The 21,660-nt window shown below is 44.8% G+C and overlaps 1 protein-coding gene across 9 annotated transcripts in view; it reads right to left on the bottom strand.

The window, feature by feature from the left end:
- Positions 1-21,660, bottom strand: part of MRTFB (myocardin related transcription factor B) — a 147,828-nt gene that overhangs the window by 56,243 nt on the left and 69,925 nt on the right. The window contains exon 1 of one of the 9 annotated variants that reach the window (XM_084763522.1): positions 1,235-1,572. The exons of the other annotated variants lie outside the window; for them this stretch is intronic. Coding sequence (XP_084619648.1) covers positions 1,235-1,355 — 121 coding nt within the window. The 5' untranslated portion in view covers positions 1,356-1,572. Of the gene's footprint in view, positions 1-1,234; positions 1,573-21,660 lie in introns of those variants that run through there. 9 annotated transcript variants of the gene reach the window in all.

Raw genomic sequence — 21,660 nt, 5'->3', positions numbered from 1 at the left:
TTTGACTTACGATGCAAAGGGAATTCTTAAACTGTTTATCAATGAGAGATTTAAAAACTTGAAGCTCCTGTAACCCCCTCTGAGTCTCCATGTGTCTTAAAAACTCACTGGGCACTGATTTTTCTAACAATCTACCGTAGCGCACACTGTGCGTCGGCAGAACACACCCACTGTTCAGCTCTCAGCTGCAGTTACTCACACCCCACCGTGTGCTATCTGTTGCCACCTAGGTGCTTTTCCTACCCAGTCCCAAAAGCAGTTCAACTCCGGGAAGTCCGGGAAGTCCGAGACCTGTTTCTTATCATCTTTTGCAATCTATAGCACTCCATCGTCACATTTCCACACTGTAAATATCTGAGAGGAAAGGGGGGAAGAAGCTCACAGCTACCTCGGGCAATGGGGCCCTCAGCGGCCGCCTGTGTGTAGGAGGGCAGGACGGGAGGGGAGCTGAGGGATGGAGAAGGACAAGCCTCCCAGAGAGGGCGGAGTGGGCACTGGGACCCGTGACGCTCAGGTCTCAGATGGAGGAAAATCTCGTTCTCTTCAGACCCTGGCTTCCTCACCCACAGCCCTTGCTCTCAGCTGCAACAGAGAAGCATGCTACACAAGCAGGGGCAGTGATCCCAGCTCTCTGGCCGTTTTCTTAGTCAGTGCAGTGCTCACTGACAATTATAACGGGCAGTATGCATTCTCAAGCTTATGTGCTTGCTTAAAAAACAAACAAACCATGAAACACGCTTCTAAAAACAAAAATGCTTATGATGCACACACAGTTGATGACCATTTCAGGACGCAAGCAAGAAGGAGCCTACTACCTTCCTGCTGCTACACAACGTAAGTTCAACATATTAATTGGAAGAAATTAATTTTCAAGGAAAAGTATGTAACTGTAAATATAAATGAAGCAGTGTTCTGATTAATAGTACAAAGGAAATGACCTCTCTGAAACCCACAGGGCATAGGGAGACCCCACATAAACATATCTGGACAAACTGAACTGAAACCAGGACTGGCTTCCTAAGTGTCCCGATTAGTTAGCAATTATTGCACAGCGCTTGCACCTGGTCAGCCCTGCCTCTCCTCTTCTGTATTGGCTGTACAGACCTCGGACATAGTCGGGGTGACAGAGAGCAAAGAGGCACACAGACAGATGGGAAGCAGATGGGTATGCCGGCCAGCAAAGTGACAGGAGCAGGGGAGCGGCCATCCTGCTCCAGTCCAGAGACAAACTGACCTTCCTTGAGACTTTTCTGGTTGCTCCCCTCGAAGCATTCCTTTTCTTTGAAAGGTTCGACATCCTCAGCAGTTAGGATCTCTGGGAAGCCCTGCTGCTGCTTCTTGGAGCTATCGATCATGGTGAGAGGCTTCTGGAGCCAGGCGGCACCCAGCGGGACAGCAGACAGCACAGACCGCTCTGGTCGCGCTCCCTCCTCACAGCACACTAATCACGGGGCAATTCAGTTTCTAAGTGGCACGAGGCGGCCATTCTCTAGTTCCCAGCTTGACCTGCAGACACACTCCAGCGGGCGGGAGCCCTTAACTCTTCCACGTTGGGAGGGAGGCAGAGCCTGTGAGGCACGACGCTTAAGATCCCACCCCCTTCCCCAGCCATCCCCCTTCCCTTCACCACCCCAACCTCCCCCGCGCTGGCTGCTTCGATCTGTAGCTAGATGGTCCCAATCATCTGACGAGCACTGAGTCAAGCAGTTAAAAATAAAACCTCTAGCTGCTAGAGAGAAGCTCTGCTGATAACAGGAGGAAGGGCTGCTGCCTGCAGTCTCTTCTGTGCTCCCGTGCACAGCCTCAGGCTGGGAATACCTCACACTGGCCACACAGGCACATGTATTACTCATCAACTTCTCCAGCAAGCGAGGACATCCAAAGGAAGCACTTTATCTCCCCAGAGGCACCAAACTGAATAACCCTGCTACCAGCACATCTGGGTGGAAAGCATCCCCCCCGTTCCCACGTTCCTTTGTGGGAGCCTTTTGCTGGACCGGGTTATCCCTGGCAGAGCCCAGGCTTTGTAGCCCGGAATGTGCTGCACTGCTCAGCTGGTTTCCTGGCCATTCAGAATCCACAGAGCTGCAGTTTGCCTTTGTGCCACTAGTCGGCTGAGGGAGCTAATATCACCATGATTTTTTTTTTTTAAAGGAGAATTGTCCTCCCAGGTACAAAGCAAAGCCACCGAGAGCATATGCTTCCTAACAGATTCAATCAGTGATGGCTGGAGTTTCATTTCACAACAGGAACGCCGTTCCTTAAGGCACAAGCTGCTGCTCACATATGCAAGAAGCACTCTGGCAGAAAATGTCTATGGATGGAAATTCCAGGCAATGTGGAAACACGTTTGTTTCCATATTCACTGAAAACATATACAGACACATTACTCTTATTTTGTGAGTTTAAACTATGCACACTTGCATAGAGCTCCTGTAAGCCTATCAAGTGAAGGGCAGTGGCCCAAGAGCTGTGCTCCACGAGGAGCCTGCTGCATGTGTTTTAACTTGTACACAATCAAGGGAAGAGAATAAGCTAGAAGAAATTATGAGAAAATGTATGACAAGGGGCTGGAAAGATGGCTCAGAGGTTAAGAGCACTGGCTGCCCATCCAGCGGTCCCGAGTTCAATTCCCAGCAACCACATGGTGGCTCCCAACCATCTGTAATGAGATCTGGTGCCCTCTTCTGAGGCAGAGCACTGTATACATAATAAATAAATAAATCTAAAACAAAACAAAACAACTGACAACACTGTTCCTAGCCACTGACTAGGCACCGCTGATGGAAGATGAGTAAATAAGCCTCTTTAAGAGAAAATGCAGTTATATTTTAGTCACATACACAGCATGGCCCTTTGTGGATTGAAGCACTAGTTCCCCTCCTTACACAGATGGATCTGGATGAAGCATCCTGTCCTTTGCCTCTGGTTAAGGCTAGTGGGCACTCAATCCACACTGTCCTCCAAATACTGCTATCTATCCTTCTCCCACATCCCTGGACAATGGGATCACACAACATATGACATGCTTCTTGTCAGCTGAGGCTCCTTTTGAAGCAACAGAAGTTGCCCAGGGCAGTCTATGCCTCAGAACCCACGGAGGCGCCGATCACACTGCTCAGACGCCCTCAAGCAAACCTCTGCCTCCGTCCTGTTCCTGGACTTACTCTCCAGACATAACATTCCTATCTTTCCAAGGAGTAACATGGAGCAACTGCTGCTTAGCTGGGGTTGCACATGATTTCATGTTACCCCAGCACTTCTGTTCACCTCCATGGTGGACTGAGTATCACACACATCGACAAATCACGAGCAGAGTCACAAAGGCCTGGAACTGAACCAAAGCCAAAGCTCTTCTTACTGCACTGTACTTCCTCTTCTAGAATAGGACCTAGTTCTAGGCTTTAGCTAGAGACAGCTTTGATAGCAGAAGTCATGAGTTTATGACTTTAAGTGATCTATTATCAGTTATCCTGTTGATAGACTTGTGAATTCAGTATTATCAACCCAATTTAGAGATGGAAAAACTGAGGCCTAGGAAAACTAAATACTTCGTTGGAGATAGCGTTTCTTGTACGTGAAGGCCAGGATTCCCATATAATAAGCTTGGCTCTACCACTTACATCTTAACAGTACTTTGCAAAAGGAACAGTGAAAACCACAGCTGGGCATGTACTTTTCCTAGGGTACTGCTCAAAAGTTTTTCAATCTAAAGGTTCAAAACCATGAATATTCTTCAAGCTATAGCCATCACTTTACACTGTGTAAAAGGCTCTTTGAGGGACCCTTTGCAGGCATGGTTTCTCTACATACAAGTATCTACATCTCAACAGCGAAGCACTGGCCACTGCAGGGTTTAGTGAAGTCTCGGCTTTGCAGAAAGGAAATAGTTTCTCTAGGAATGGATGTATCTAAAAAAAATGCTTTTGCTATTTCTGAAAACAATTTGATATAGCTTCAAATTCACAGAGCATTTTCCCTCAAACTCTCCATGAGAGTTTCTGACACAGTATCTCTTTAAGAACATTGGTGTGGGAGGCTGGAGAGATGGCTGCTCTTCCAAAGGTCCTTAGTTCAATTCCCAGCAACCACATAGTGGCTTACACTTATCTATAATGAGATCTGGTGCCCTCTTCTGGTGTGCAAAAACACTGTATACATAATAAATGAATCTTTAAACAACTATAGAAAAACCACTGGTGTGCAAGTTTGTAGACACAAGGGTACCTTTTTATAGAACCATAGCATAAGGAGCAATCAGCACTAAGAGACTGAGGCTGACAAGCTACTGCCATCAATCTGCAAACTCCATCTAAGTTCCCAATTGTCCAAACAGCAACAAGGATCAAAAGCAGGCTCCCATGTGACTCTGGGCTGTTAAATCTCATCAGGTGCCTTCACTCTGGGACGGTCTCTTGGTCTTTCTTGATTTTTCTTTCACTAAATTTTAAAGCCTACAGACTACTTACACAATGATCTATGGTTTGAGTTTGGGGACTGTGTCCTTGCTGTGAGACTGGGTGTTGCACTTTGGCAGAAAGACTATCATTCTGCTTACAGTTACAGATGCTCCCCAGTTTATGAGCCATAGAGTTCAAAGAGCATGAAGCAATATCCCAGCATACAGGGCACCACAGTAGCACAGCACTATGGCTCCCAGTCATCCTGGGGCTGACTGGGAGTGGTGGGCTTTTGGCCTCTGCCTAACTCTGCACAAGAGACCTGGACTGTGTTTCACCAGCTCAGGACAAAATTCAAAGCACTGATTCCACTCTACATGTACTGCTTTTACACGCCTGTAAGCTGGAAACTCATAAGCAGGATCATAAATTATGGACTATCTATCCTAGGGGTATGCACAACTGTAAGAAATGAATAGCAGGCACACATTACCGATTTAGAGCATGGTCTCAAGGCTTCCTGCTTTGCTCAAGGGGCTGCATCTATGGCTGTCATTCATTTGGCTGTCTCTATTAGGCCAGGACTCCTGGTTTGGCATTATCCTCTGACAAGAAGTTTCAAGTCCACCTTGTACTCTTGCCCCTTTTAGGAGCCAGGGTCTGAATGTGAGGTGTGGTCACTCTTCCAGGCCTCCTGAGCACAGAGTTAGGATGTGCTGTATGAGCTTATATTTAACACATACATACGTTTGCATCTCTATGTATTAAGACATATCAAATACATTGTCTTCAGATGTATATATCAAATATATTTGTATTTTTTATTCACAGTGAACAGCACAGACTGACCCCAACGCCTCCAGCTTCCAGCCCAACACCTAAGGCTGGTGCTCATCTTCTCATGTCTGCTCTCACGACTCTCTTTCCCCCCAGGGTAAGATGTGCCCTCCAGAGTCTCTACAGCCCACTGCTGTCCACAGTCGGCTGGTGCTCATCTTCTCATGTCTGCTCTCACGACTCTCTTCCCCCCAGGGTAAGATGTGCCCTCCAGAGTCTCTACAGCCCACTGCTGTCCACAGTCGGCTGTGCAGCTTTGCCCCCACACAGAGGACATCTCATTCTGACCCACCACATCTGGAGTCCTAGGGCGGCTGCCTTGCTGGGAGCTCAGTCTTTGGGTTGAACAGAGAGGAGAGAGTCTTGCATTTCTTTAGCAGAAGCCCACAGTGTCACAGGAACTGTGTGCAGGCGTCTGTTCTTCTTTCTGCCATACGCACTGCACACCTTTATTATCATTTGGGTCTACTATCATGACATTTGGGTCTACTATCATGACATTTGGGTCTACTATCATGAGTAACATTTAGCTTCAAATGATATGCTATGTGATTAAAGTCACTTCTATTTAAGACAAATTTGCTTTGCTAGTGTTTGTGTGTACACACTCAAAAGAGCTCTTTAACTCTGACCGGGGCTGCCATAAATCAAGCCAATTTCCCCCAGCATGAAGCGAAGACATTTAATAAGCGTGAGAAAAACCGTGTGGCTTAGCATAGCAGCATTTCAAGAAAGGCTTCTGGGATCAAATATAAACAAACATGGCTCAAGGGACCCCCCACAAAAACCTGGCAGAGCCAATGGACGCTCACAAAACTACTGATGAAGCGATTCCTGCTGGGACTCAAAAAGAACAGGGAAAACTCTTAACAGCTTGTTCCACTGATGCAAATCCTTCAGAAGTAACAAGAGGCTCCTGGGATCACGGATGCTCTACTGGCATTCTGACTTGGAAATGGAGAGTGCGGCCTTCCTTGTCACCTCCAGCGTGCTGATTTGCCACAGATCCTCAGCTGCTGCTCCCGGGTGGGAAAGGCAGACTCAGCGGCTCCCTGTAAAGCAGCCGGGCATATTCACAGAGGAAACATTCAGTAGAAGATATACTGTAAGTTTTCCTCTAAGGGGACCATGTTTCTGTAAGTCTATTTGGGTTCTTATTTCTTTTCTTATAAAAACTATAAATGCTGCTCTGAAATATGAAACCATTATTAATTAGGGTAACTTTCAATGGTGAGTTTGAATTTTTTAAGAAAGGGATTAAAGGAATTAAAATTGAAATTATGATTTTAAAAGGTCTTCATCCGTGTCATTTAAACAATACATTTTTGTTAGGGATGAAGGTGCATTCCTGTAATCCCAGCACTTGGAAAACTGAAGCAGGAAGATGGCAGTGAATTTTAGTCCAGCCTGGGCCATAGAGCGAGACCTATTTTTAAAACAACAAACAAACAAACAAACAAACCCCCTCCACTCAGACTGGTGGAGCATGGTGAAGAAGAGCACATGGCCAAGGACCCAACACGTTACACTTAGCCTCAGTACTCTCATCACAGAGGCTTTGCTCCATGTGAACAGCTCATGGCTTGCTTAAAGTCATGGCATGGGTAATCAAGAGCTGATAGAACATTCTTATGAATTAGCTCAGAAAAGTCACTTGAATCCTTTCTGTTTCTAAGCTTTACAGTTACACAGACAGAAAACTGACTGAAAGATTGATAATGAAGAGCTCTCTTTGGGTTCTCTCCCAGCGAGTCCTCTCAGTTCTCAGAAGACATCCACAGCCATAAACAGAGGGAGAATGAAATGACACAGCTCTGAAACCTCAACAAAGATGTAAAGGATGACAGGAAAGTGAAGTGGACCAAATGCTAGCAAAGACGTCAGTGATGCTCGAGTGCCCATTGGGATAACAAGAAAGCCTGCCAGTGTAACCGCCCTGCTCATCCCAATGACCCATCACAGCTTTTTTTCTAATCCTGTGTCATGAAGATAGACATACGCCATAAGGTTATGTAGCATGAAAATAAGCATGCATCTTGGATGTACTTGTGAAGTGAGCTATTTTATACTCAGATCTCATGTACTTATTTTCACCCATGCAGTGAAGTCTTTTCTTAAAATATCTATTTTTAATTATGTGTGTGTGTGTGTGTGTGTGTGTGTGTGTGTGTGTGTGTGTCTGTTATGCAGGTACCCACAGAGGTCACAAGAGGATACTGGGTCCCCTGCATCTGGTTACAGGTAATTGTGAGCTGTCTGACTATGAGACCTGGGAACCAAACTTGGGTCCTCTGCAAGAGCAGCAATACCCTAACCACTGAGCTATCTCTCCATAAAAAATTCAATAAGAGGGAAGCCAATGCCTCTTATCATGAGAGTAAACTGTATGTGTGAAGCCCAATGAGAAAACATCAAATGTTCACCATCCATAACAATGGTTTTGAGATGACAAGAAACTAGGATCTTTTGATCTTCAGCATCTAAGACGTTGAGTCACATGTATTAATGTATGGTAACACTATTAAGTAATAATCAATAAGTATTAATTAATACTAATAAATAGCCATATATGGGAATATTACACAGCAATTAAAAATTATATCCAGCAACATGGGTGAAAATAAAAAAAAAATATAATCGATGAAAGAAACCAGACAAGCCCAGTGCATGATATATATATGATTTGGTTACTTAAAAAAAAAAAAGTAAAAAAAGTTAGATATGAAATGATGTAATTTCAAGTCAGTAATAGTGAGCGCAGATCTTTAATCCACTACTGTGACTCCTCTGACATGCCTTTCACCAAAAGCAAACACTAGTTCACTTTTTTCTTTTGTATTAACTTGGTGTGATTTGCAAAGGTGACTTGTTTGAAGGGGCAATGGCATCATTAGTAGACTGTTAAAAGTTTAGGGGCCAGATGGTTTCAAGGAAGGGGCAGTACTTCAGAGCTAGTGATCCTGGACAAATGGACATCTGTGTGTGTCACTAGAGAATTCAGCAACAGGAATTAAGACATCTGTGTGTCTTAATCCTAACATGCTGTGAGGATTTCCTTCTGTCTTCCCACAAGTCTGTGTTGGCAGCTCCCCGGCAGGACTCCACATGCATGCAGGTCTGTACCAGCTAGGCTACACAAACCCTGCTGTTTTCCAATCCCATCCCCTAAGGCTAAGGCAGCTTGATGTTGTCCTTTGGTACTTAGCACTCTTTTTTTTTTTAAGATTTATTTTTTATTTATGTATATGTGTCTGCTCAGTGCATAACAAGGCCAGAAGCGGGTGTAGTTTCCAGGAGCTGGAGTAACAGGGAGTTCGAGACCTTGAGTCTTCTGGAAGAGCAGTACAAGTTCTTAATTGTGGAGTCATCTACCTAGCTTCAAGAAATTAATGGAGTTAATTAATGAGTAAATAAAATATTAATTTTTAAATGATGTTATTATTTTGTGTGTATGAGGGTGGTTTTTTGCCTGTATGATTGTATACCATTTGCATACAAAAGTAGTGCCCTCAGAGGCCAGAAGAGGGCATTGGATCCCCCAAGACTAGCGGTACAGAGTGTTGGATACTGAACCTGGGTAGGTCCTCTGTAAGAGCAGCCGGTGCTCTTAACCACTGGAGCCATCGCTCCGTAACAACAACAACAACAACAACAACAACAACAACAACAACAACAACAACATTTTTTTCATTTCTTAAACTCAGGGGGGAAATCTCTGTAGTGCCCTGGTCAGTTATTTTATAACCAAGCACTGCTAGACAGTGAAGAAAATGTAAGACAGTCACATGTATAGAAAGCAAAGGGACACTTTGATCTGAGCTGGTCCAGCAGGAAGTTTCAAGGCAGGGGAGTTGGGAAGGGCTTGTCCTCACTCATGCTGTGGGTTTTAGAGTCAGCATGCAGGAGCTTCTGATTTGTCTGCACATAAGTGCCATTAAATACGTTTACCTGTCACTCAGGGTTACACATAACTCAGCAACACTACAGCAGTAAGAATGAAATCATGCACCACGTGTCTCTAAAGACCTATGCCTTCCTTCTTTACCCTGCCCTCATGTAGCATCTTAGGAGTCATGACAGAGGTAGAAATGACAGATGGACTAAGAGCTGGAGGGGCCAAGATGCCATTCCAGACGCAGATCCAGCCAAGCTGGCCCTCACAGCGGAGCCTTCTCTTACCCAAGCAACCCTGCTTCTTAGCACTTCACTGCTCTCAAGATCACACTGGACTAGCACCCCTCATCTTTCTAGCGAGAAGCTGATGGCCCCACTTTTAGCCAGGCTTTCTACTCCTCCTTGATACTCCCAGCTTCTCTCCCAGGAGGAATCTTGCCAGGAAAACTCAGGTCCTTCGCTTAGGACTACAGCCCCTCCAGCATCCTTACAGACCTGACGGATACTTCTTCACACTTCTAGCTGAGGCTCGTCTGTGCCTCCTGGAACTCTTGACTTGCTAAGCCCCACCCCCATAGATAAACATTTGGTTGTAATCTTTGTTCTTTTGCATAAGGTATGGTTATACAAATATATACAATTAGCACATTAAAGCAAGATTTATTTTTAATCACCTGTATATGTGTGCACCTGCTTATGCACACTGGCGTGCAGTGCTTGGGGTAGCCTGCAGGAGTCATCAAGGCCACTCTGGAGCTGCAGTTGTAGGATGCTGTGAGCTGTTTGACATGGGTGCTGGGAACTCAAATAGTGTCCTCTACAGGAGCAGTGCAATGTGCTTGTAATCACTGAGCTACCTCGCCAGCCCCTACACTTAGCTTTTGAGGAAAAGTTTCTTAATAGAACTTTATTGGCTGTTTTAGCTATAAGACCAAAAACGTGAGAAATCCTGTCTCAAAACTCCCCCCAAAAGAACCAAAACTGTAAACAATCATCTGTCCCTAAGTGTATAAATAAAATTTAAAATGTCCATACAAGCAAATTTTACTCAGTAATTGAAATGAATGATATCTAGAAACAGACAAAAATCAAAATAATCATACTCAATGAAAAAAAACCTGACAAACCCAGTACTTGGGGCATGTATACAGACATACACACACACATATATGTATATGTACACACACACACACACACACACACACACACACACACATGATTCAGTTTCTGTAAGATTCTAGAAAATGTAAAATAATTAACAGGGACAACAACCAGAGCCTGGAGCCTGCTATGGAAAGAAGAATGAATTGGTTGCGTAGGTCATGAGGAAAACTCTACAGTCTGATAGTGTTAGTTATTGTATCTTGACTGTGCTGACGGTGCTACAGATGTGCAGACATGGCCACATTCCTCAACTTGAAACTTTAAGTACAAGGAATTTCATTGACTATCAGTTGCATTTTAATAAATCTTTGTTTCTTTCTTTTTGTGGTTCTCTGGCTGTCCTGGATTCACTTTACAGACCAGGCTGGACTCCAGAGATCCACCTGCCTCTGTCTCCCAAGTGCTGGGATTAAAGGTGTGCACCACCGTGTCAAGCTAAATCTGCTCTACCAAAAACCCATCATGGTATTTATAGGAGAAAAAAGAAAAACCTATAATAACCCTGAAATAGTTTCTATTATTTAGAAAACTGAGCAAACCCAAACCAGGTACACTTACTCATCTGCTATAAGGACCTCAATAGTGACTGGCTTTCTCAGGGACTACGACTAACAGCCCTGTGGCACTGGGGTCGGCAGGAAGGCACTAGGCTGCAGGGGTAGTGATCGTAAGAGCAGAACACAGATTCAGGTAAGCACGGTCACGTGTGGGTGAAGGCGCTTGCTGAGCAAACTTCACAGCCCGAGGTCCACACGTGGCCCACAGAGTGGGAGGAGGGAGCTGACTCTCAAGAACAGTCCTGACGCGTCTTTGCACTTATACATACAAACAAATGGGGAAGTTACTTTATAGGCAACTGGAGTCACAAAAGGAGGGCAGAGATAATGGATGAGAAAAGCCTTTGCAAAAAGAATCCCTGAAAATTTCCCTAACTAGATGGAAAACATAAACTTAGAGACTTAAGAGAACGGCACATGTTCGGAGGGGCAGACTCAACTGCAGAGGAGGAAGCGTCTCCAGAAGCATAAAGGAGCAGCCAGAGAGCACACACCGACACGCTCCTGAGCTCCAGGCCCGCCTAGTGGATACAGCACAACTGTGCCTCCAAAAAGCCAACGAAAACAAATGGCAACAACAAAAACAAACTAGGTATCAACAACAGGGAAAACCAAAACAAAACAAAATGGGGGGTCCTCCTACTAACAAACTAAGAAATGTGTGAAGTTCTTGACTGGCATGAATAGAACTACCAGACAACAGAGGATCATAAAGATCTCTAACTCAACCTACAATTTAGTGCAAGCCCAATAAAAACACCATATAGACTGACAACCTGACAGTTAAGTTTATATGGAAAAACCCCCCAGCACTCTAAGAGAAGCAGGAAAACATACAAAAACAAATGCCATGTAGTGGAGAGGGGCGACACTAGCTCTGGTTTTGGAGTGGGCTTGACAGTCAAACTGTGCACTGCCCTTGAGAGGACCTGATTCCCAGCACCCACACTGGTGGCTCCAGCTCCAGGGGATCCAATGCCTCTAACTCTCATGTTCTCAAGTGTGCACACAGAAATACAGTAATAAAAATAAACCTTAAAACTAAACAAAAATGTCTGAGAGGGCCATGGATTTAAATGAAAACATTTTTTCCTATCATATGAGTACAGTGAGTAAGGATCAGGGTTTTCCTAGGTCCTGGACATTAGAAAAGGCTTTAAAAGTTTGACTAAGATACAAATGCAACAGACGACTGACAGATTTTGGCTACATTAAAACAAAGCCCCAAAGCATGCAAAAAAAAAAAAAAAAAAAAAAAAAAAAAAAAAAAAAAGAATACTCAAAAATTGAAAAGTTTAAAGACCTGCCAGAGAAGCGAACAGATCATTTACCTCCAACATAGGAAAAGATGTTCAACCTTACTCATTAGTTTACTCATACAATTAGAGAAATTTAATCAAAGTCACAGCAAAGGATCATGTGGTACAGATGTTCAGCACACTTGGCTGCATGGCCTATGGAAACTCATCTTCTCTTGCTGCTGGCCAGCCACAGGTGAAAATTAAAATAATAAACGTAAAGAACCCCATACACTGAAGAGAAAGAGAGAGAGAGAGAGAGAGAGAGAGAGAGAGAGAGAGAGAGAGAGAGAGAGAGAGCCAGCCACAGCCACCTCTCAATGCAAGACTGTGACGCTAAGTACCTTTGGGTAAAAATAAAAAAGATATAAACAAACACTCAGCCTACGTAGCAGCTATTTCAAACAGCTTTACTGGAACAGGGTTTATAATGCACACACTTTATCTGTATAAAGTGCGACTTACTTTCATAGTGCTATGGACTAGCAATATGGAACTTACTTTATGTGTATTCTAAAATTAATAGAAGAAGAACTATTGACTGGTTGTGCTGGTTAGTTTTTGTTAACTTGACTCAATCTAGAGTAAGCTGTGATGAATAATCTCAACTGAGGAAAGGCTTCCATCAGATTGGCCTGTGGGCAGCGCAGCCGTGGGGAGGTGAGCCTGGAGTGTGCAGGCGCTGACTGAGCCACCGTGCAGAGCCGCCAGGGAGCAGCGTCTTCATGGTCTCGCTCTGGCTCCTGCTTCACACTCCCGTTTCCCATTCTCACCTTGCTTTCCCCTGATAATGCACTGTAACCTGTAAACCAAACAACCCTGTCCTCCCCACGCTGGTTTGGCTTAGTGTTTTTATCACAGCAACAAAAAACAAGCTAAGAGGAGAAGGCTCAGTAGTCCTTACAAGTTAAGAAAATGCTAATTCAGACAACTTAGGCTTTACCAGAGGACCTGAGCTCGGTTCGCAGCACTTACACTGGCAGCTCACGACCACCTGTAACTGCAGCGCCAGGGAATTAGACAGCCTCTCCTGGCCTTAGCAGGCATTGCCCTCACACACAGAGACATCTGCATCCATACAGTTAAAAAAACTAACAATGAAGGCCAACAGCTGATGAACTGGATCTTATACAACTAAAAGCTTCTGTAGAGCTAATGAAATGGTCAGTAAGTAGAGTGAGAGGCTTTGCAGGTACACATCCAATAGAGCTTTAACACTCAGAAGATACCGTGACCTAGTTACAGTCTGAACGGAGAGTGCTCAAAAGAAGAAATAAAAACAGGTGATAAATCTCTTAAAAGGAGGCTGGGTGGCTGTGGCACATACCTTTAATTTCAGCACTCAGGAGGCAGAGGCAGGCAGTCGATGTGAGTTCGAGGCCAACCTGGTCTAAAAAGTGAGTCTAGGACAGCCAGGGCTACACACAAAAACCCTGTCTTGAAAAAGCCATATTAAAAAAAAAAAAAAGGAACATCAAGTAGAAAGTGGGAATAAACAAAAAGTTACAGCAAGTCCGGTGTGGGGGTGGTGGCACATGCCTTTAATACCAGCACTTGGGAGGCAGGTGGATCTTTGTGTGTCTAACCTGGTCTACAAAGTGAGTCTAGGATAGCCAGGACTACACAGAGAAACTCTGTCTTGAAAATCCAAAGGGAAAAAAGAAAAAAGAAAAGAAAAGAAACCTCAAAGCCCATCTCCAGGGACATACCTTGTTCAACAGGGCCATACCTAGTGCAGCAACCCCTTAATATGGCTGCTTATGTTGTGGTGACCCCCAACCATAAAATTATTTCATTGTTATGTCATAACTTTAATTTTGACACTGTTATGAAACACAGAAAACTATGTTTTCTGATGGTCTTAAGGCATCCTTTGTAAGGGTTTGTAACTCGAAGGTTGAGAACTGCTGCCTAGCTAGAGACATGGCTCAGCAGTTAAAAGTGTTGGTTGTTCATCCAAAGGTCCTGAGTTCAATTCCCAGCAACTACATGGTGGCTCACAACCATCTGTAATGATGTCTGGTGCGGTCTTTTGGCCTGCTGGCATACATGCAGGCAGGATATTGTATAAGTAATAAACAAATAAATCTTTAAAAAAAGAAAGACCCTATGAACATATACAGGGGGAGGAGGTCCCCCTCAGTCACAGTCATAGGGGAGGGGAGTAGGAGGAAAATGGGAGGGAAGGAGGAATGGGAGGATACAAGGGATGGGGTAACAATTGAGATGTAATATGAATAAGTTAATAAAATAAAATAAAATTTAAAAAAGAAAGAAAGAAAGAAAGAAAGAAAAAACAGAACTGCTGACTAAACCTTCCCAAACAGTTCAAAAGATCAGAGACAAAGTCGTCAAACATAAGCCTATGGGACCATTCCTATTTGAACCTACTGCATGTACTAATTGTCCAGGCTCCTGTCCATAGATCAGACTGGCTTGTATGGATTTTTGTACACACCTATCAGTCCTATTTGAAAAAATTTCTGCCCATTCCAAGGTCATGGAAAAGTCACCCCCAAAGCTTTGGTCTACCACAGCTGGATGTTTGTGTAAGGGGTGAGTAGACGGTCAATGTCTTTGCACTGGACAGTTAACACATCCAGAACTTTCATCTTAGAAGACCACTGTCTCCCCACGGCACATTCCAGAATGGGCCAGGTGGCTCTCCTGCAGTGTCACAGTAGGTCTCAGCCAGAGTCAATCCTCTGGCACAGTTCCTGCATGGCAGTTCCTGGCCTGAAGACACAGCTCTAACAAGATGTCGAGTTGACCTCCTTACAGCGGAATTGATGGCTTGCGGCTGACCACCGCCATGCTTAGCTCTCTGCAGTTTCTAAGTATTTTTCTCACTAAAGGAACCAGGGAGTCCCAGAACAGCTTATCCTAAAATTAGGTCAATGAATGCTTAAAAGGTGATGAATAGGAAAACATCAAAAGTACACAAAGGAAGAATACAGCCACAGAAGGGATCTTATTATTATTATTCAAATTAAAAGAATTTGTGCATCAAAAATGATGAAGAGATGGCTCAGCCAGTAAAGGCACTGAAACAAAGTCTGACAACCTGACACCGACCCCTGAACTGACAGGGCGGAGAGAACTAATTTCAAAAAGTTGTCTTCTGACCTCCACACATGTTGTGGCTTATGCATACCCCCCCCCCACAATGAGTACGTGTAAAACCATCTATGACAGTTATGGAGAAAGAACCTATGAATCCACAGTGCTCGTTCCTTTGGAGAGAGTGAACCTTTCAGAATTCCAGAAGGAATGTCAGAATTGGAAATGACTTTGCCAGTAAGTCTAAAATGACGAGGTGAAAACTGTCATTCAAATAATGGGTAAAAGATGGGGGGGGGCACAGACCAGTCATGTCTTAGGGTCACAGCCCACACACCACTTATTAAGTACAGAGAATAAGGGGTACTTTTGCATAGGAGAGAGAAAACACCACCTGGACCCACCCACTAATGGGCCAGCCTGTCACTCACCTCTTGATGTGACTTACTGAGGAGGACACACAGGTCATTCTTCTCTAACCTTCCCACGGCAGCCCAATCAGACAAATAAAAACTGGTGCCATTCTGCAAGTATCCGGCTTAGAGACTCCAAAAAATGCCATGTTGCAGAAGGCAGGGAGAGCTGCGTGCATTAGGAGAAATGAAAAGTCTGTCGGCTAAACGTATGGAGCCCTTCTTGGTATGGTCTTAGCTGAAGAATACAAAATTAAAAGGGACATTTCTGAGGAGCATGAGGAGTGACTGTGGGAGTGACTCAAGCACTGCTGTAACACGCATTTCAACGTTCAATAACAAGAGCGAGTAGACTAGAGGGCATATCTATTCTTACCCAATGTGTGCTGGCGTATGTGGGCATGCCTGCAAGTCAGGCTGATAAACTACCCAACTCCAAGAGTTGAGAACATGTTAAAAGGTTGCTACTCTATTATAGATAATTACAAGTGAAAAATGCTCACATATACTTTATCCATAGTTGAGTTGTAAAACTAGTAAAAGAAGATTTTTATTTTAGTTGTTAAATGTCAAGTACTTTATTATAAAATAAATTACCACAAGAGGGTGATCTATTTTGGGCTCTTCACTTTCCTGGAAAAAAATATATTTGTTTAAAAGATTAGTAAGAGGGTCAGTGACTGGTAAAGATCCTTCCCACCAAGTCTGATGACCCGGTTCAATCCCCAGGACCCATGGTGGAAAAGAAAAGGGAACTCTTGCCCGTTGTCCTCTGACCTCCTCATGAGTGCAATGGTACTTGAGCAACACACACACACACACACACACACACACACACACACACACACACACACTTCATTAGAGATTAAAAAGAATCAAATGATTGTTGAAACATTTTTTTACTAAAGGAATTCTTAAATTTTGCTCGTTCATTTCACAGAAAATCTTCAAAAGTACTGGGTTAGAGTGAAAAGAATTCCAAACTGCAGGTGGCCCTACGCTGGGAGCTGCCACTGTGCGTAGCTCTGAAGCTATTCTTCCTCCAGCTTTAGCAGCAGCGAGGCCTGGGAGCAAGGATGGAACGCTCAGAGGATGAGAGGCAGGGAGCCTTTGTTCTCAAGAATGTTCAGATGAGTAGCTTGGCCCTGTATAGTCTGAATAAGAAACACCCTAACAGCTCAGACTGTGGCACCAGCCAAGGACAAAACGGGCAGTAAACATTGAACCCCTATCCAGATCTAGCCGAAGGACAAAACATTCTCCACAGTTGAGTGGAGAGAGGGGTCTGACTTTCACATGAACTCTGGTGCCCCATATTTGACCACGTCCCCTGGATGGGGAGACCTGGTGGCACTCAGAGGAAGGACAGCAGGCTACCAAGAAGAGACTTGATACCCTATGAGCATATACAGGGGGAGGAGGTCCCCCTCAGTCACAGTCATAGGGGAGGGGAGTAAGGGGAAAATGGGAGAGAGGGAAGAATGGGAGGATACAAGGGATGGGATAACAGTTGAGATGTAATATGAATGAATTAATAAAATATTTAAAAAAAAAAAGAAATACCCAACAGTCTCAGGCATTTAAGTGCTTGGTCCTAGCTGTCGGCCTCCTTGTTTGTAGTGCGGCCTTGCTGGAGAACGTATGCCCCTGGGGGCGGCCTTGAGAGCTTAGGGCCCCACTCTGCCTGAGGTCTGCTTTCTCTGCTTCACGCTTGGCTGCGGTATGAGCTCTCAGCTTTCTATCCCGCCAACGTGCCTGCTACCTGTCATGCCTCTGCTCAGCCATCATGGGATTTTATCCTTCTAGAACCATAAGCCCAAATAAACTCTTTCTTGTCTAAGTTCCCTGGGCCATGGTGCTTTATAAAAGGTGAGAAGACAGTGTCTGCAGTACCTGTTGGTTAAACTGAAACAGAAGGTAAAGCCACGGCGGCTGGTGGCTGACAGGACAACGTTTCCATCTTTACCTCTTTTTTTAGCTTTAGGTACAGTCTGACTGCACACCTGAGAAAGGAGCGAAGGGAACAGTGGCTTCTGAGAGGGCACAGTATGGACATAAAACCTCTTTTTGAAAATATCCTGCATTAGTATATGACACCAACAAACCCTTTATCAAATGATCAGCTTTGTGTGGCAGCCATGCCTACAGTGCCAGCACTTGGGAGGGCAGGAGGGGGATGCCAGTTCCAGGCCAGCCTAGACGACATAGCGAGATCTTGTCTCAAAAAAGTTACAACCAAAACCAAACCCACATACAGAGCATATGGGCTAATAAATTTAAATTCTATACTATGAAACTCCTTTGATAAAATCTCAGCCTGACAACCGATAGTTCCAAGCGTCAATCAAGAGGTGAGTGTGATTTCACTGTGCTGTCACTTGGCTTCCCGCATTAGCGGGTTTCCAGGACTCACCAGCGCCCTGACGGCACTGCTCGCCTGCTCTAGGTGGGTCTTCTTTAGCTCTAGTCTCTGATACAGATGCCTAGTGCACTCAGCCTGCTATCAGATACTCTCTGCAGTATTCTCCCTTAGAGCTTTTGCATGCAAGGAAAGAATGATAATCTATGATGAGTTGTGAAAAGTTGACTTTATCAGCTTGAAGTAGAATTCCCCCATAGCATAACATAGTAATAGCCTAGCAGGTCACTGATATCCCACAATGTGTGTTTTCAAGGTTTTTCTTTATTAATGTAACAGCATTATGTGTACATGATGAGGAATATGTACTATAGCAAAGACAGGAGCAGGGCACGATGGAGCAGCTCTGCCATCTCACAACTTGGGAAGTCGAGGCTCGAGGACCAAGACTAACAGACTGACAGAGAATGAAATCATGTGATGCCAGGAAAGTGGACGTGACTGGAGACACCATGGTAAGCAAACTAAGCCTGTCTCAGAATGACAAATATTGCTTACTTTCTGTCATTGACTGGTTCTAGACTTTACAGATGCATATGATCCTGTATGAGGAATTGTCCAGGGAACAAAGGCGACTAAAGGTAAGCAAGACGGGCATGCAAAGGGACAGTAGATGGCACCAAGGTATGTGCTTAATATATACTTGTATAAGTATCTAAATTAAATTAAAAGGACTAGTCAGATTCTATCTCAAAACCACAAAGACAAAAAGAAGAAGAGAACGAAGAGTGAGAGGGAGGGGAGAAGGAGAAGGGAGAAGTGCATATATTTCCACCTGACAAGCACAGCTTGTTACTCCACCCCTGGCTTCTCCTGGGTGCAGGCTTTCCAGGTGGGGGATAGTGGGAGAGTGTGCATTCATAATAAATGTATAATTTTATTCCTTTTCTCTTAGTGTTCCCATTTATTTATACACCTGTGAGAAGAGAAGCATGCCCACTGGTGATCTTTAAAGGCTGACTCTTTTGTCAAGTTGAATCTAATTCAAATATTGAGGAAAAGTGCTATTTAATTTTTTTCAGTATTTTTTTTAAAGGAGGAAACAGTATGCAATTAGTTCTTTATTTATGAAGAACTGACTCTGCCAACTTGAGAAGCCTTTCCTTGGAGAAGTGAGCAACTCTGCCGCTGGCTCCAGGAGATGCGGGTGTGTCTGGCATGGCAGTCCTGCTGGCTGCTCTTGCCAACTGAGATGTGGAAGGCTGCTCCCCTTACTCCTGGCTTTATTTACTCATTTCCCCAAAGCACCAACAACCAGCACCGAGATGACACTGCTGTTTGTAGTCTGATCAGAAAGCTCAGCCCCACAGAGCCCAAAGGACAGGCTCAGGCTCAGGCTCAGGCTCAGGCTCAGGCTAAAGCGCCAATTCCAGACCTCACAGATTTGGCCATGATAAAGTGACAAGCACTGGACTTCACTTCCTGTCATTGAGAAACTAAGAAATCTGACATGCACATGAGGCATTTGCTCACACACAATGGGAAATAGGGGTTGCGTGTCAGGGCTCAGAGCTCAGGAGGGTGATGCAGTTTGGACCTGCCTGACAACGCTCTAATGTCTCTGCTAAGTCCCTACTCTGTGTGAGGGACTAAAATCTGACAAGACTAGGGAAGAGCTGACCAGCTGAAGTATCCCCAGAGCACACATGCTCCAAGCAACCTTAGTGGAAAGCTCTCCCAAGGGCAGATGGCAGGGCAACAGCAGAAACACCAAAAGAGATCAAAGTGAGAGAAGTCCTGGTTCTTAAAGCACTGTCAGAGAGAGACCTAGCCATGGGGTCCTGCGAGCAGAGCTATCCCTGTCCCTTGATGGCTGCAGCACCCAGGAGAGCAGGCCCTGTACCTCGCCTGTGCAGCACAGAACATAGGTGAGCAGGCCCCAAGGGCAAGAATAAGCAGAAGCTCGCCCTGCCACTCATCGGCATGAGGTGGCAGGGGTGCAGAGGTGATGCCATCCTCATCTCACCCTCACCACCTGTGGTAGTCAGGAGAGCTGGTCCTGGCCTTCACTGGTGAGAGAGCAGGTCCTGAACCTTGCCTGTGCAACACAGTGGAGCTGGCCTTGTTGGCAAAGGAATTGGGTGAGCTGGCCTTGAGGGTGTGAGAGTTGGAGATCTGGACCAGCTCCTTGAAGGCTGCAGCACTTAGGAAGAGTGGGCCCCACCTTGACTGGGCAGCAAAGTGGAGCAGGCTCTGGAGCATGAGTGTGGGTGAGCCAGTCCCCAAGGGCAGGATAGCAGGAGAACTGACACTGGCTCCTGCTGATGGTGGCTTTGGGTGGCCTAGCCAGAGCATCACTGGAGAGCTCACCCTGGTGGTGCGGATAAGGGAGAGCCAGTGGGCTGAGGAGCTCAGCTACCATTCAGGCCCAGACCTAGGGCTTTGAGTTGGCCCGCCCCAAATCTGTATAATTTGTGAACTGTTGGGGCATATAAAAGCCTGGTCCTGCTGATCCAAACTGCAGAATCTCCATGACACAAGGCAACAACAGGCTAACTAAGACGAGGCCCCAGAGGATCCAATATTGATGGTGTCACAGAAGCCAGAAACCTTGAACCAGACCAATGACTCGTTGCAATGAGCATTTGCAAGAAGATGCGTAAACAGAAGGGTATATTGTGAGACACACTGTGATACACTACAGCTTCCATGATGAGCTGTTTTCTATGCTTTATTTATTTGTGTGTTTTTTTTCCTGGGGGGGGGGTGCTGCAAGGGCAGAAGGCAGATAAAAGGAAATGGGGAGATGAGCAGGACTGAGGCACATGACGTAAACCTCAAAAGGAATCAATAAAAAGATTTTTAAAAACGTACCCTTAAGTCTTCACAGGCAAAATTTAAGAAAGGCTTTGAGGTGACCTAAAAGTTACTCAATGCCTACCAAGCCAAAACTCAGTGCTTTTAAAAGGAACACAACAAAATCCAGGCCCAGACACTCAGCCTGGTGACAGCCACATTACAACCAATACAATTCACCAACCACTTCCAGGAAGCAGGGAAATGCAACCCTTTCAATGAGGTTTTTTGTTATTGTTGTTGGTTTTTGTTTGTTTGGTTTTTGAGATACAGTCTATTTAGTCCTGCCTGTCCTGAAACTTGCTGTCGGACCAGGCTAGCTTTAAACTCGGATCCTTCTGCGTGCCTCCCGAGTGCTGGGATTGAAGGTATGCATCACCACCACCCAGCTCAGCTCCTTCAAGGAACTACAATTCAGTCAGCAGGAGACGAATTAGGGCAGAAGACACAGAATGTCAGAAAAGAAAACTTTTAATGACTGTTATGACTGATAAAAGTACTCAACAGGGAAAGATGGCTGTATTGAGGGAAATGGAGTGTAGAAGAAAAAATGTAAGCTGTTGGGAATAAAGCTGTAATGATGGAAACATACCCTTTACTGGGTCTCGCCATGAGAGAGAACAATTTAATGGGCGGTCCTAGGTCACTTTCTACCTAAATTACCACACAGAGTAAATGAACACTCAGGGGTAGGGTAGTTAGTGCTAATAAGGCAGTGTAAAAATAAAAGTGAAAGTATCTTAAAAATCACCATAAAAAAGGCAGGAGAAGAACCAAGAGAGAGAAGAAAGGTAAAACAAAGCAAGAGGGTGGATCCAAACA

Source organism: Acomys minous (genome assembly GCF_964271855.1).
Source record: "Acomys minous genome assembly, chromosome: 16".
Classification (NCBI taxonomy): Eukaryota; Metazoa; Chordata; class Mammalia; order Rodentia; family Muridae; genus Acomys; species Acomys minous.
This window is presented reverse-complemented; position numbering and strand designations above follow the sequence as displayed.